The sequence below is a fragment of the Trichechus manatus genome, unplaced genomic scaffold (genome assembly GCF_000243295.1).
Source record: "Trichechus manatus latirostris isolate Lorelei unplaced genomic scaffold, TriManLat1.0 scaffold00027, whole genome shotgun sequence".
Classification (NCBI taxonomy): Eukaryota; Metazoa; Chordata; class Mammalia; order Sirenia; family Trichechidae; genus Trichechus; species Trichechus manatus.
The window spans coordinates 22,930,945-22,944,655 of record NW_004443963.1 but is presented as its reverse complement, the minus strand read 5'-3'; the positions used below and the strand labels follow the sequence as shown (position 1 = coordinate 22,944,655).

At 40.2% G+C, this 13,711-nt stretch overlaps 1 protein-coding gene across 1 annotated transcript in view; it reads right to left on the bottom strand.

The window, feature by feature from the left end:
- Positions 1-4,363: 4,363 nt before the first annotated feature.
- The window catches only part of ATF7 (activating transcription factor 7), a 55,609-nt gene continuing 46,261 nt past the window's right edge, over positions 4,364-13,711 (bottom strand). The window contains 3 exon segments of the mRNA XM_023729100.1: positions 4,364-4,542; positions 4,544-4,668; positions 8,932-9,028. Of these exon segments, the coding sequence (XP_023584868.1) occupies positions 4,459-4,542; positions 4,544-4,668; positions 8,932-9,028 (306 nt within the window). The 3' untranslated portion in view covers positions 4,364-4,458.

Genomic DNA, 13,711 nt, shown 5'->3' with positions numbered 1-13,711 from the left:
CCTCTTCTTGAACCTCATGTAAATGGAATCACACAATATGTACTTTTGTGTCTAGCTTTTTGTTGTTGTTCAATAAAATGTTTGTGAGATTCATCCACATTGCTGTGCACATCAGTAGTTCAACCTTTTTTAATGTCATATAGTATTCCATTTTAGAAATATACCATAATTTATCCATTTTCTTGTCGATGGACATTTGGACTGTTTCCAGTTTTTCGGCAATTATGAACGCAACTGCTATGGGCATTCTTACGCATATCTTTTGGCACTAATTTCTCTTCTATATAGACTCAGAAATGGAATTGCTGGGTTGGTGAATAGGTGTAATTCACATAAATCTTCTAAATAATTAATATTCCTTTAAACACAATTAACCCTCATGTATGATACACTATTTATACAACTAATGATAGATAAACTTAATCTATCAATTAACATTTGGGATGACTCTTGGTAAAGAATTTTACCTTCTCCTTGAGTGGCGGGGAGCAGGGACTAGAGGCAGGGCTGTCAGGTGGGGATGAGTCTACCTCCACTGGCTCCTCTTCTTTGATTTTGATGTCTGGTGTGGAAGGCAGAGACATGTCAAGGGGCCCGGCAGCAGCCTGTTAAAGAAGAGAAATGATTCCCTTCAGGTTGAATCTAATTCTTTCCAGTTATAAGATGAGGGAATATGCTTCCAAGAGGCTAAGCCTTTGGTCAAAGCATTGAACTGCAAATCAAAGAAATACACATCCTACGTTTTATGTAAAACTCTGACCAGATAATTCTAGAGTCTCAGGGTTTTAGTTTCCTTAAGTATAAAATGAAAATAACACCTGCTTAACTCTAAAGAAAAAAACAAAGTCATTTAAACTTATGCCAATATGATTATATATTTTGATATACTCTTTTTAAGGAAAGTAAAATGATTTCTTGAGTCAAGTTCCTGCCTATTCCCAACCAGTGCTAGTGGCCGCTGGAAGGCTGTGGACACCTTCTCTGCCAACCAGAATGACTACACTGCCCAATTATCAGAAGTAAACAAAGACAAACTGGCTATTAAAGTCCTGCAAACAAGACAGGAAAGTTCTTTTCTGGGGACTCCCACACCTGATGGTGTTTCACTCCAAGATCTGGTACTAGAGGCTGAGAGTTTCAGGCAGGTAAGAGTTGTGGGGTAAAAAAGAAAGGAAAGACTTACCAGCTGATCAGTGAAAAAAATTAGAAATTGGTCTTAGGAACAGCACTGGAGAAAACCAGAAAGGAAAGAGAGTATTTTTCTGGCAGTGGTATAATCAACTCACAGAACTGTGGCGCCATAAATGGTTTTGCAAGAACAACAATCTGAGATGACAGCTCTCACATTGCATCATGATAGGAGGGTTGGTGTTGGAGTTCAGTTTTGTGACAAAGTGGATTCTTTGTTCTATTATTCTCATATCCTAGGCTTCTTGGTGAAAGAGGAGCTTATTTCCAACTCTTCCCTTACTACTTAATCCCTAGAAACTTCCTAAATAGCTGAGTAAACTAAAGACAATTTGGTGTCTACTATGTTAGAGAAGGTGGTAATGGTTCTTTCTCCCCAATCTCATGGGGTGTGTACAGCAAAGATGGTTTCATTTCTGCCCTCATTTTTTCTATGTTGCTAAAATATCAGGCCCAGTTTAGCTAATTCTGGGATACCATAAGTCAGAAGGGTAGTAGGGGAAAACGGCCTCTAAGTAAATACAGCCATGGGTTTAAAACCCTCTTGGGGCATCTCCAAGAAAAGCTGTGGTTCAGAAAAGTTTCAAGCTCATTAAACACTCCTGGAGACAATCTTCCACTGAGTCTGTGCTTCTCGTCAAGGAGGGGTGAAGACCCACCTCTGTACAGGCAGGAAGAATCACTGAGGGATGCCCAGTGAGGAAAGGCCTGGCCAATTATGAATTAGCCTCCTAGAAGTGTCAACAGAGCTAAAATGGCAGTGGGAAAGACTTCCAACTTTTAAAGGGATGCTAATTTTCTTGAATTTGCCTACAATGAGTTTGCTATAAAATCCCTCACATCTTGGTGGGAACAATTTAATTAATTTATTTGTTTTGGGGGAGGAGGAAAATGACAGGGGAAGTGAGGTAGGGAGGTTGTAAAATAAAATTATACTATTTAGGTTGTAGCAACTAAGTGATGAGAGACCTGGTCTCCAAAGGAAAAACAGTAACAAGAAGACTGGCTAGTTTTGCCATTTGAAAGTAGAACTACAAATACATGCCACTGAGTTTTTCCACTTTCTGTTAGTTTAAGGAGGAAGATAGCATGAACAGAAGCTCAAAGAAAGTTATAGAATCTGGGAAAGAACTCCAAAGACAAGGAAACTTTATCTTGCATTCTTACAATTTAAGCTGAATGAAAAAACCATGCACAGATGTTTTGATTTACCTGTTATCTCCCTCTTAGAAGGAAAGAACGCCCATGAAAAATTTTCTTATGTCCCAGCTTTTCTATATTCTGATGAGATGCTATGCCTCCCTGTACCACGCAAAGGGTCCATGTCTAAATGTACGTATGTTTTGGGGTATGAATTTTGGAGTCTTTTCTTAATTATTATGGAACACAGACATGATTTTATTTTTATTGTTGTAGTTTAAGTGAAAGTTTACATTTCAAGTTAGTGTCTCATACAAAAATTTATACATACATTGTTATGTGACCCTAATTGCTCTCTCTATACTGTGACAGCACACTCCTCCCTTCCACCTCGGATTTCCCATGTCCATTCAACCAGCTCCTAACCCTCTGTGCCTTCTCATCTCACCTCTGGACAGAAGCTGCCCATTTAGTGTCAAGTATCTACCTGAGCTAAGAAGCACACTCTTTAGACGAGTATCATTTTATGCACAGACATGATTTTAAATAGTGGACTAAAAATCTAGAATTCTAATTCTAAAAAAGAATAAACTTTGATCTTTCCAATTTCCTTTTCCCCAAAATTCCCTACTCAATGAGAACAAGCTTCTTTTGATTGTGCTTATTGAACTATTTCTTCTGGCCTTCCAAGCTAAGAGATTGTCAAGGGACCTGGAATATAAAGGCTAAAATCAGAATCATAGTACCTTAGGATTAGAAGGAATTCCAACATTTAAATCCTCTCTATAGTATCTCCACTAAATGGCTTCCCTATAACTGAACACACTTTGTAATGGCTTCTACCCAGTGTTCCTAATTTTACCTTTGGGCCATATAGAATAAGTTTAACCCCTCTTTTACATGAAAACTCTTCAAATATTTGAAGATCGCAATTTTGTTCACACTATATTTTCTCTTTTCTAGGTAAAATGTCCTCAATTCCTTTAAACATCCCTGAAGTGATATAATTTCTAGTTCTTTCACCAACTTGGTTCACCTCCTTTGAAAGGTATTAACTTATCAACATTCTTTTTCAAGCTTGTACCTTAGATATCACAAGAAAGATACCTGAAGGCAGGAACTACATGTTACTTATACTGAGCCTCAAGTGCTGAAACACAGAAGAGTCAAAATTCAATAAATGTTTGTTGACTGACTGAATAAAAATAGTCCAAGTAAGGATTCTGATCAGCTCAGAAAACTGTGGGAACACTGGAGGAACCCATGAGACTATGGCCCTAAGATACACTTCAAACCTGGAACTGAAGCCATTTCTGGAGACCACCTTCCAGCCAAACAATAGACAAGCCCATAAAACAAACAATAACACCCGAGAGGAACGTGCTCCTTAGAACAATCAATTATGTGAGATCAAAAGGCAATATCTGCCCAAAAATAAAGATGAGAAGGCAGGAAAGGGTAGAAACTGAGGATGAAAGGAAATGGGGAACCCAGGGTAGAAATGGGGAGAGTGCTGGCACACTGTGAGAAATGAAACCAAGGCCATGAAACACTTTATGTACAAACTATTGAATGGGAATCTTATTTGCTCTGTAAACTTTCACCTAATGCACAATTTAAAAAAAACTAAAAAAAAGATAAATACAGCATATACATAAAAATAAATAAATAAAAAGAAAACACTGGGATTTTGGCAACAAAATGTTATCTAACAAAATCTGAGCAATTTTATAATCTTTTAACATCTTCAACATATTCAGAACAGAAATAATTAAAAAAATAGATTATTGAAAAAAATTTATTAAACTAATGTACCACTGGAAGGGTAGGAGGACTGATTTTTAGTGAAGACAGACTTGTACTTATCAATCGTCTGGGCCCTCTAAAGACCTGGAAAGCTGACTAGGATTAGTGAGTACTATCTGGTTCTACTGAACAGGTTTCAGTGGAGCTCCTAGATTAAGACAGACTAGGAAGAAAGACCTGGCAACCCACTTCCAAAACAATGAAAACCCTATGGATCACAATTGTCCCATGGTGCATAGGGTTGCCATGAATTGGGCCCATCTGGAAAGCAGTTAACAACAACAACAATCTGGTACTATAGAACTAAGCCCATAATTTTGTGCTTTAACCAATTAAGTGAAGTATCCCAAGGCACAATGAAAATAGCCTAGGTCTGAACATCACCAGTTTTTCAGCAAAAGTCCCATCCTCTTGCCTTTTTCTCATCATCATCTGAAGCTTTCTTGAATTCATGTTCAAAGGAGCTAGCTAGTTCATTGAAGAGCCCCACCTCCTCACAGTTCTTTAGGAATCTAGTCGGAGTAGGAGTTTGATCTGTAGACATGAAAAGAAAAGGAAACTTTTAGTTTTGATATGAAATTAAAACTTGAGAGTTTATAGACTTCCAGGTTCCATTTCAGACTCTGACTCACGGCAACCCCATGTGTGTCAGAGTAGAACTGTGGTCCATAGGGTTTCCAATAGCTGATTTTTTTTGAAGTACATTGCCAGGCTTTTCTTCCAAGGTGTCTCTAGGTGGACTCAAACTTCTAACCTTTCAGTTAGCAGCCAGCATGCTAACCATTTGCACCCCCCAAGAACTCCTGAGCGTTTACAGAGCATGCATTTTTCTTCTTCTGTATGGAGAAAGACAGTCTCTGTGTTAGGGCAAATTTGTTTTTACGGAGCTCCAGCAGGCGAAGGCTGATGCTGGCCACCAGAGGGTGTCTGTGTTGTATTGTCTCAAGGCCAGCAGGGGGAAGACAGAACAATGTTTTGCTGTGTGAGTCAAAGGCTACCCACGTACCTACCTTTCTCCCAGATGCTGGTTTTACTCCTCCTCCTCCCAAAAAACCAAACCAAACTAAACAAAACCACCTACCTAGGTAGAGCTTTATGAAACCTCTAGATTTGAAAATTAAGTACAGTTAAGTGACATTTTCTCTTTAAACTTACTCCCTAAGTCTGAAGTTGAGCAGGGATAACCAGATGGATGTTAAAATCTGATGAGGAGAAGAAAGTGAGGATCAGATGGTTGAGTTTGCTTGCTAAAGCTATCAAATAATAAACGGTGCCTTGTCTTTCAGTGGCCACTAAGGGTCTGTTACCTTCTAAAGGCAATCCAGGCAAATGCATGGGCTAGAGAACAAGACGGCAAGATCATGAACCAGGAAAGGAAACTGCAAACAATAGAGCTCATTTCAGAGAGACCTGAGCCCAGAGCAAATTCCTGACACCAGGATATTTGGACTTAGATTTGCCAGCCAAGATATCCCCTCAGGGACTGCTCAAATCTTTCCTCAACACTGTGCCTCTGCCCTTGGAAACAGGAAGGCTCTCAGTAATCCACAGGAACTTTTCCAAGCAACTTGAATTTTAGATTTGTGTTTCTCTCTCCCCATCTTGCTTTTCTAGTTTTTCTCTCTTAGGTCAGTTGAGTCTTCTTCTCTGATCCTAACTTCTACTATCGTGATGGTTTTCCTTGATGTGCTAGTCACCTCAGGGATTCATCTCAAACGTCATATCACTATCCTGAATTACAGAAACAGAACAATGTCCAAATGATACTTCAAGCAGTGAAACCTGGGGTTAGGATTGCTTCTTCTAGCATGATCCATTGGGAATAGCCCAGTGGGATTTTCCATGGAAACAAAAAAAAATATTTTTTTAAATAAAAACCTCTTCTGAATCAGTGTTTGGAAAAGTTACCACTACCTCCCAAAATAGTTTTAAAAGGTTCTCTGGCAGCTTTGGTTGGCCAATGATAAACCCACTTTTCCTCCATCCCTTGGTGAACAGAGGTAATATCATCCTTTATGCTTAGGGAGTGCTTCAGTAAAGGCACACACAAAATCACAACTCCAGTGGAACTGGAGGCGGGTAGCTAAGGGTGTGGCTACGGCAGAAGAGAGCCTTTTTGGATCTCTGATCTGAGGTTCATATGAGCTTCTCCTGCACTTTGCTGTTCGTATTCACTTTTGGCTTTTATTTCAAAAGCTCCCGTATGCTAAATCTAATTCCTGACATTTCAGGTGGCCTCTAACCTTCAGTGAGCTCTGGTTCCTGAATAAATAGCCTGAAAATGTATAAGAAAATCCTGAGCCTACTCTGATGATTACCAAGAAATCAACAAGTGTTTACTGAAGACTTTTTATGTGTTTTGGTACTGCATGCATGTGCTTGGGTGCAGCTGGGGAAGGAGTATAGGGGTATTGTCCACATATAAGACATGGTTCCAGCCCGACAGAATAAACAGAATGTTTTCTAGTTGAGGAAATTAAACGAATATACACAGGGAAATTATAGTGTACAAAAAATAAGTGCCATGTACAGTAAAGAATAAAATCGTTGTAAAAATTAAATAAAGACAAATTAAGGTGGCCCAAGCGGTTTGTGCTCAATTGTCGGCCAAAAGGTTGGCAGTTCGAACCCACCCAGTGGTACCATGGAAGAATAGGCCTGGCAATCTGCTTCCATTAAGAATTACAGCCAAGAAACCCCTATGGAGCAGGTCTACTCTGAAACACCTGGGGTTGCCACAAGTCGGAACTGACAAGAAGAAAAAGAAGAAGTTAGGAAAGGTTTCAAGAAGTGGGACTTAAGCTGGGCCTTAAATAATGGCTTTAGATGTTAAAGAGAACATTTGGAAGGTAAAAGGGGCAAGACATAGAGAGAGGCAGATTATGGGTACCATGTGTAGATAAGAAGACATACGTATGATTAGATAAAAGGTAGATAAGGTGGATATAAATTTGGATGAGTACCATGGGTCTAGAACTCCAGGTGTTAATAGCCTTAAAATAATAGGAAATAGATAATGACAGATTTTGAACAGAGAAGCAGAATTTAAGGGAGTCTGGTTTGGTTTTTTTTGGTTTGGTTTTTCAACAGTATACAAGATGGATTAGAATGAGGACAGCCTAGTCAAGGAGGCCACTCAGGAGACTATGGAGTAACTCAAACATAATGAAGGTGGTGGCAAGAAGAACAAGAAGGAATAGAACAGAGAAAATTTGAAGAAAAAATTTAAGAATGCTGCTATCAGTGAGTAACAAAGGAGAGAAGTTCAGTCTTAGACTTGAAGAATTTGAAATGACAAAGACGGCCAACTAAAAATATTCAGTAAAGGTTGGAATACATCTAAGATACCAGGTCTTTAGAGATATGCAAACTACCAGCCTAGATAGGATAGATGAAGTCATGTGCAATAGGACAAGCACTCCAGAACAGAATGCAAAGAATAACAGGAAAACACTTTTTCTCCTTGGGACTGTCCTATAGCAATTTCTCTCACCTTCCCTGGAGACTCAGCATAAGGCCTTCATCCATTTGGAATAACCTCTCCATCTTGATAACCTTGCTCCAAATTCACCTCTTTCATAAACTTTCTCTGATTAATTCTGCTTAGTATTAATTCTCTTAATATTTATATTGTTTGTATTATTCACTTGTACTTTGCAAATACAAAAATAGTTTTCATGTATATATGCCCTGGCTTATTAATTTAAGTATGTGTTACCTACACATATACTTACATACTATCCACTCTTCTCTAAGACTTTCATAAGGATCATCAATGTCAATGTCCCTCACTCATGTTCTTTTCCCAGGGATTACATATCTATAAACTAGCAAAGTGCCTGGCACACAGTAATACTCAATAAATATTTGCTGAATTAATAAGGAATAGGAAATCTGTAAGGGCAACTCTTTCTTCATGTATAGAAGTACGACAAGAGGTTTTTCTCCTCCATGTCTAGAGTAACATTTTGGTCAGTAATTCTTAAGAGGAACTGTGTTATTAACTGATGTAATAACCACCAACTAAATTCCGTATCGATTAAATATTGAGTTAAGCTTCCAGTTGAAAGACTTGGGCTAAATCAGAATCTCTCATGGTATCAGAGAAAAAGCTCACTTTGGTTTGTATGTCTGTCTAGCTGAAACTGGTACAAGAGAACTGCTGCTTGGTTTTGAGAGCATTTGCCGAGAGTACGCCCCTGCCAGTAGCACATGTAAGCAAGACAATATCTAAAACAACTAGTGAGACATTCCAGGTTACCCAAATTGGCTTAGAAAAGCCTCATTGACTACATTGTTTAAGCTTTGGAAATGTGCCCTCAATGGTGTCTGGGTTCAGGAGGAACTTGGAATTTACAAACTGACAATCTGCCTGTTTGGGAAAACTGACACTCAGTAGAAGAGGAGCAGCCAGTCCAGGTCGGCTTTCTTGCCTTCTTTTGTTCACCCCCTCACTATGGGTAGGGAGAAATGTCAAAGGCATCTTTTGTCTATAAATCTTTCCAAAGTCTTAATAAAAAGGCAGTAAGGAAGGAGTAGACTGAAAAAAGCTTAAACAAAACCTCAACACACCTACCCTCAAAAACCGCAGAACCCGATACTGTTATTAAAAACAGAGGGTGGAGGGCACAATAGAAACTTGGGAGCTTTTAGTGTTCCTTTTTCCTGATTAAATGCAGATCACATAAGGGCTCTTAATGGGAGAAGGGGAGTAGAGCTCCCAGTACATCTGGTCCCTGGTATTAATCTTAACTGTCTAGTGGTATCAAGGCAGTTGGCTTTTGGGGCAGCAAATACCTGCAATGATGACTGAGTCAGTTCGGGCTGGGCCAAATTTCAATGTCATCTCATGCTTGTGTTTATGAACTGCCAGGTGGTCCTCGTTTGTAAATCTCTGAAATGAAACAGAAATGGAGATGTGAAAAAAAAAAAAAGAAAGAAAGAAAAAGCGATTCAATGCCCTTTTTAAATGTTCTCCTAAATATCCTGCAATAAGGTTTGTCCCTCGAAAGAGAGACTGGACAGGAGAAAATTGGAAGTAATGAAAAAGGAGAGGAGATGGAGAATAAAGAGAAAATGGAGAGGGAGAAAAGAGGCGCTAAAAAGCAGGGAGGAGAGTAGGGAGGGAGGACCGTAGCACCAACTGCTCTGTAATATCAAATCCAAACGAGCGAAGTGGACAGATTGTTAGTGAAGTGAGGTCCAGGCAGGAGGCTCCAAATGAAAAAAAACATTAAGGCAAACTCGTAGCAAACAAGGGGAAAATAATTTTTAATAATAATAATAAAGAGAGAAGAAGGGAAAGGCTGGGCATTCATTGGTCATCGCAAAATAGGATATTCAGAATGAAGCTCTCCATGGTGGGGTTGAATTGGACCATTATGAGGGGGCTAGCAGGGAGATAAATTATGCAGGATTAGGAGAACCATTTAACTTCCTGGCCCCCACAGTGCTGCAGCAGGCGCCTGCGCGGCTATTTGGCTCAGGGTTTTAATGAGCCAGCATGGAGCTGTAGAGAACTGATACCCAATGGCCAGCAGTAACAGCACACACCAGCCCCATCGGCCAAATGCTGCCTCCCCTCATCAGGCAGCCTGCCTGGGCTCCATTAGCCATAAATGGGCCAGTACAATGCTGCTGGCTGTATAATGGTAGAATAAAAATGCAAGCTAAAGGGTTTTGGTTTTTTTTCAGGGTGAGGAGGAGCCCGTAGGCAGGATGAAGGAAGGCAAATGGATTTTGTTTAGGGGGTTGGGTGAAAGGATAATGAAAAGATGAGGTTAGGTCTGTTCCAGTTTATAACTAAGACAGGGTTACTGGACAATAATTTATGTTCCTGCCCCGTCTTTAAAAGGGGGAGATGAAGGGAACAGACTAACAGCAGTAATTCAAAAGAACAATATCCTCAAAATTCCCTTTGAGAATGGCTGACCATGTTCCTTCATTAAAACACGCCTGAAACACATTAACAGCTTGGATGCTGCAGTTTTCCACAGCTCCTTCACCAGTATGGCTCTGAAGCATGGCTCTATTTGTCCTTTTGTTTCTAAAAATAGTGATTGGTTAGCTTCCTCTTTTCACTTTCTTCATTGGATACATACTTCCCTCTAAGCACTACACCTTCAGCCCTCTTTTCTACAACTCTTCTTGACTCCACCCAAATTGACAGGAGTTGGCCCTATCCTACCCAGCTCCTACCCAGTCAAGAAAGCAAAACTGAACTGTAAAGTCTCCTTCATTTTAATTGAAAGTGGCCTTCCCCCAATATGCTCTGAGTTCTTTAACAAGGACAGCCAGCTTAAGATCCAAAATCCTTTCAGACTGAAGGGTAGAGGGAATTTTCAATTAAAAGTATGAAGAACTAAGAAGAAGTAAAACAGTCACAAGACTGCCTTAGTTTCCAGTGGTTTCCAACTGATGTAGGACAAAATTGAATAAACTGTGGAAATATTTAGCTAAAATAATAACTTCTGTTTTCTCCATTGTTAGTTAACCCCGGCAATAATCTTTTCAGTCACAGATTTTTCCCTGAGGCAAAAGGGTGGAAGTGAGGGGAAAGGAGAGAATATCTAGTGCTGCTATAACAAAAATATCACATGTGGGTGGCTTTAATAAACAGAAATTTATTTTCTCACAGTTTAGGAGGCTACAAGACTGAATTCAGGGTGCCAGCTCTAGGGAAGGCTTTCTCTCTGTGTCAGATCTGGAGGAAGGTCTCTGAGCTTCTGCTCCTGGGCGATCTTCATGTGGTTTGGCATCTCACTTCCCCATCTCTGCTTGCTTGTTAAATCTCTTTTATACCTCAAAAGAGACTGACTCAAGAACACCCTACACTAATCCTGTCTTATTAACATAACAAAGAAACCCATTCCCAAATGGGATTATAACCACAGGCACAGAGGTTAGGATTTACTGCACTTATTTTTGGGGGACACAGTTCAAACTATAACATTCCATCCTTTGGCCCCTCAAAATCCATAGTTCTTGCCACGTGCAAAACACATTCACCCAAAAGTCTTAACTCCAAGTCTCAAATCTCCTCTTCTGAATCATCTAAATTAAATATGGGTTAGACTTTAGGCATATTCCATCCTGGGACAAAATTTCCCTTCATCTGTGAACCTGTGAAATCTAGAATACAAATTATCTGCTTCCAAAGCACAATGGTGGAACAGGCACAAGGTAGAAATTTCCACTACAGATGCGAGAAACTGGAGGGAAAGAAGGGACAATGAGCACTAAGCAAGCCCAAAACTCAGAAGAACAATTTTACATTAGCTCTCAAGTCTTGAAAATAATCCTCTAGATTCTGGGTGCAGGCCCCTCGGCTCTGAGCTTCAGCTCCACCTTCCAGTGCCACTGGAATGGCAACTCTTTTCCCTCAGCTTTGGGCAGCCCCATTCATCTGAGTGGTGACCACAACCGCTAAGCCCCAGCAGGCCCTGTTCTTCTGCCCCTTGGGCATGGCAGCCCTGCCCCCTCAGCTTTGGGTGGCAGCCCCACCCCCCTGGCACACTTTAACTCTCTCTGTGGGCAGACCCACACTCCAAAACCAAGTTGGTGAAGATCCGACTCTTTGAAATCTAGGAGGCTGTGGCCCCACTCTTTGAGATCCAGGAGACCGTGGCCCTACCCTTTGAAACTGAGAGGGCCCTGCTTCCTGTGCTCCTTCCAACAGTTCTGCTGATCTTCAAGCTGCTTCAGGGATGGTCCTTTTCTTTTCCTGGAGGACAACAGATGTAGCTCCTTTGGCCTGTTTCCTGCCTGTAGAATTTCAAGAGGCAAACAGTTTTCTTTCCTTTGGTCCTGTCTCTGACCCCTTCAGTGTAAGCTGATGGGTTTTCTGCTGTGGTACTTGGTTAGATCCATCAGTCACAAGCTTAATTTCTTTAACAAAAAGTTGTGTAGCCACATCCTTGGTGAACATTCTAGGACACATGTCCGTAGTTTGTACAACAGAATTTTCCAAATCTTTAAACTCTGTTTTCATTTTGCACAGTTCATTTTAAAGTCCATCTCTTTCCTTTCACATTTCAGTATAAATGGTGAGGAGAAACCATGCAGCCCCTTTAGGATCTTGCTTAGAAATCTCCTCAGCCAGATATCCAAGCTCATCACTTACAAGTTCTGCCTTTCACCAAACATGTGAACATAGTGACAAGTTCTTTGCCACTGCATAAAAAACACTGCTCTTCCTCCATTGTTCAATCATATGTTCATCATTTTCTTTTAAAGCCTCACAAGAAGCACATTTAATGCCTACATTTCTAGCAACATTCTGTTGCTGGCACCATATTATTCTGTAAGAGGATAGAGACTTTCTCTATAGCTCTCCTTACTTCCTTCTGAGCCCTTACCAGAATTGCCTTTGACATCCATTATTCTACCAACAATTTCTTCAAGGCAATCTAGGCTTTTACTAATAGGCACCTTAAAACTCTTCTACCCTCTACCCATTACCCAATTCCACATTTTAGGTATCTGTTAGAGCGCCACCCAACTCTTCTGGTACCAAATTCTGTCTTAGTTATGTAGTGCTGTTATAATGGAAATACCACAAGTGGGTGGTTTTAACAAACAGAAATTTATTTTCTCACAGTTTAGGAGGCTAGAAGTCTGAATTCAGGGTGCCAGCTCTAGGGGAAGGCTTTCTCTTTCTGTGGGCTCAGAGGAAGGTCCTTGTCTCTTTCAACTTCTGCTCCTGGGTGATCTTCATGTGGCTTGGCATCTCTCTTCCCCAGTCTCTGCTTCTGCTTGCTTATTTAATCTCCAAAGAGATTGACTCAAGATATACCCTACACTAATCCTGTCTCATTAACATAACAAAGACAATTCATTCCCAAATGGGATTATAACCACAGGCACAGAGGTTAGGATTTACAGTGTATACTTCTGGGGGACACAATTCAAACCACAACAGTCTGTTAGCGGGGATATGATATCTGTAAATTAAAGCAACTCACTATGGAGGGTCTAGGGTTGCCATATATTCGGTAAAAGGAAATGAGTAGAACCTAGTGTACAATGGAGAAAAATGAAACATGAATAGGAATAGTAGTGGAATAGGCAGGGTTGTCAGTTTTCAAAATGTACTGGTAACGTTATAGTAATCTTTTTCAAAAATATGTTTATGAGTACTTTAAGAAAATTTCATGTAGGTAACTTGAACTTTCTGTACAATATTTAGAATCTAGAAAAATTATTTTCAAGCAAAATGCCCTCTTCTACTATAAGAAATCTAGTTTGCTCAAAATTAAACTAGGAGAAAGATTTTAAATCCCATCAGGTTATTCTCTGCTTAGGATTGTTTAATATTTTAAAAGGCAACTCCTCCTTCTGTTACAACTCTGCCCTATTTGTCCTCTAGTTTTTGTTCCTCTCCCCTAAATACTCCCCCAACACACTACCCCTGCTCCTTCTTGAGCTATTTATTTTTTCCAAATCAAAAGTGGAGCCCTGAGTGAGACCATACACAATACAGGGGAAACCAGCACAACTTGTACAAGGAAAGGTCATGGAAGCTCCATAGACACATCCAAACTCCCTGAGGGACTGAATTGCTGGGTGGAGGGCTGTG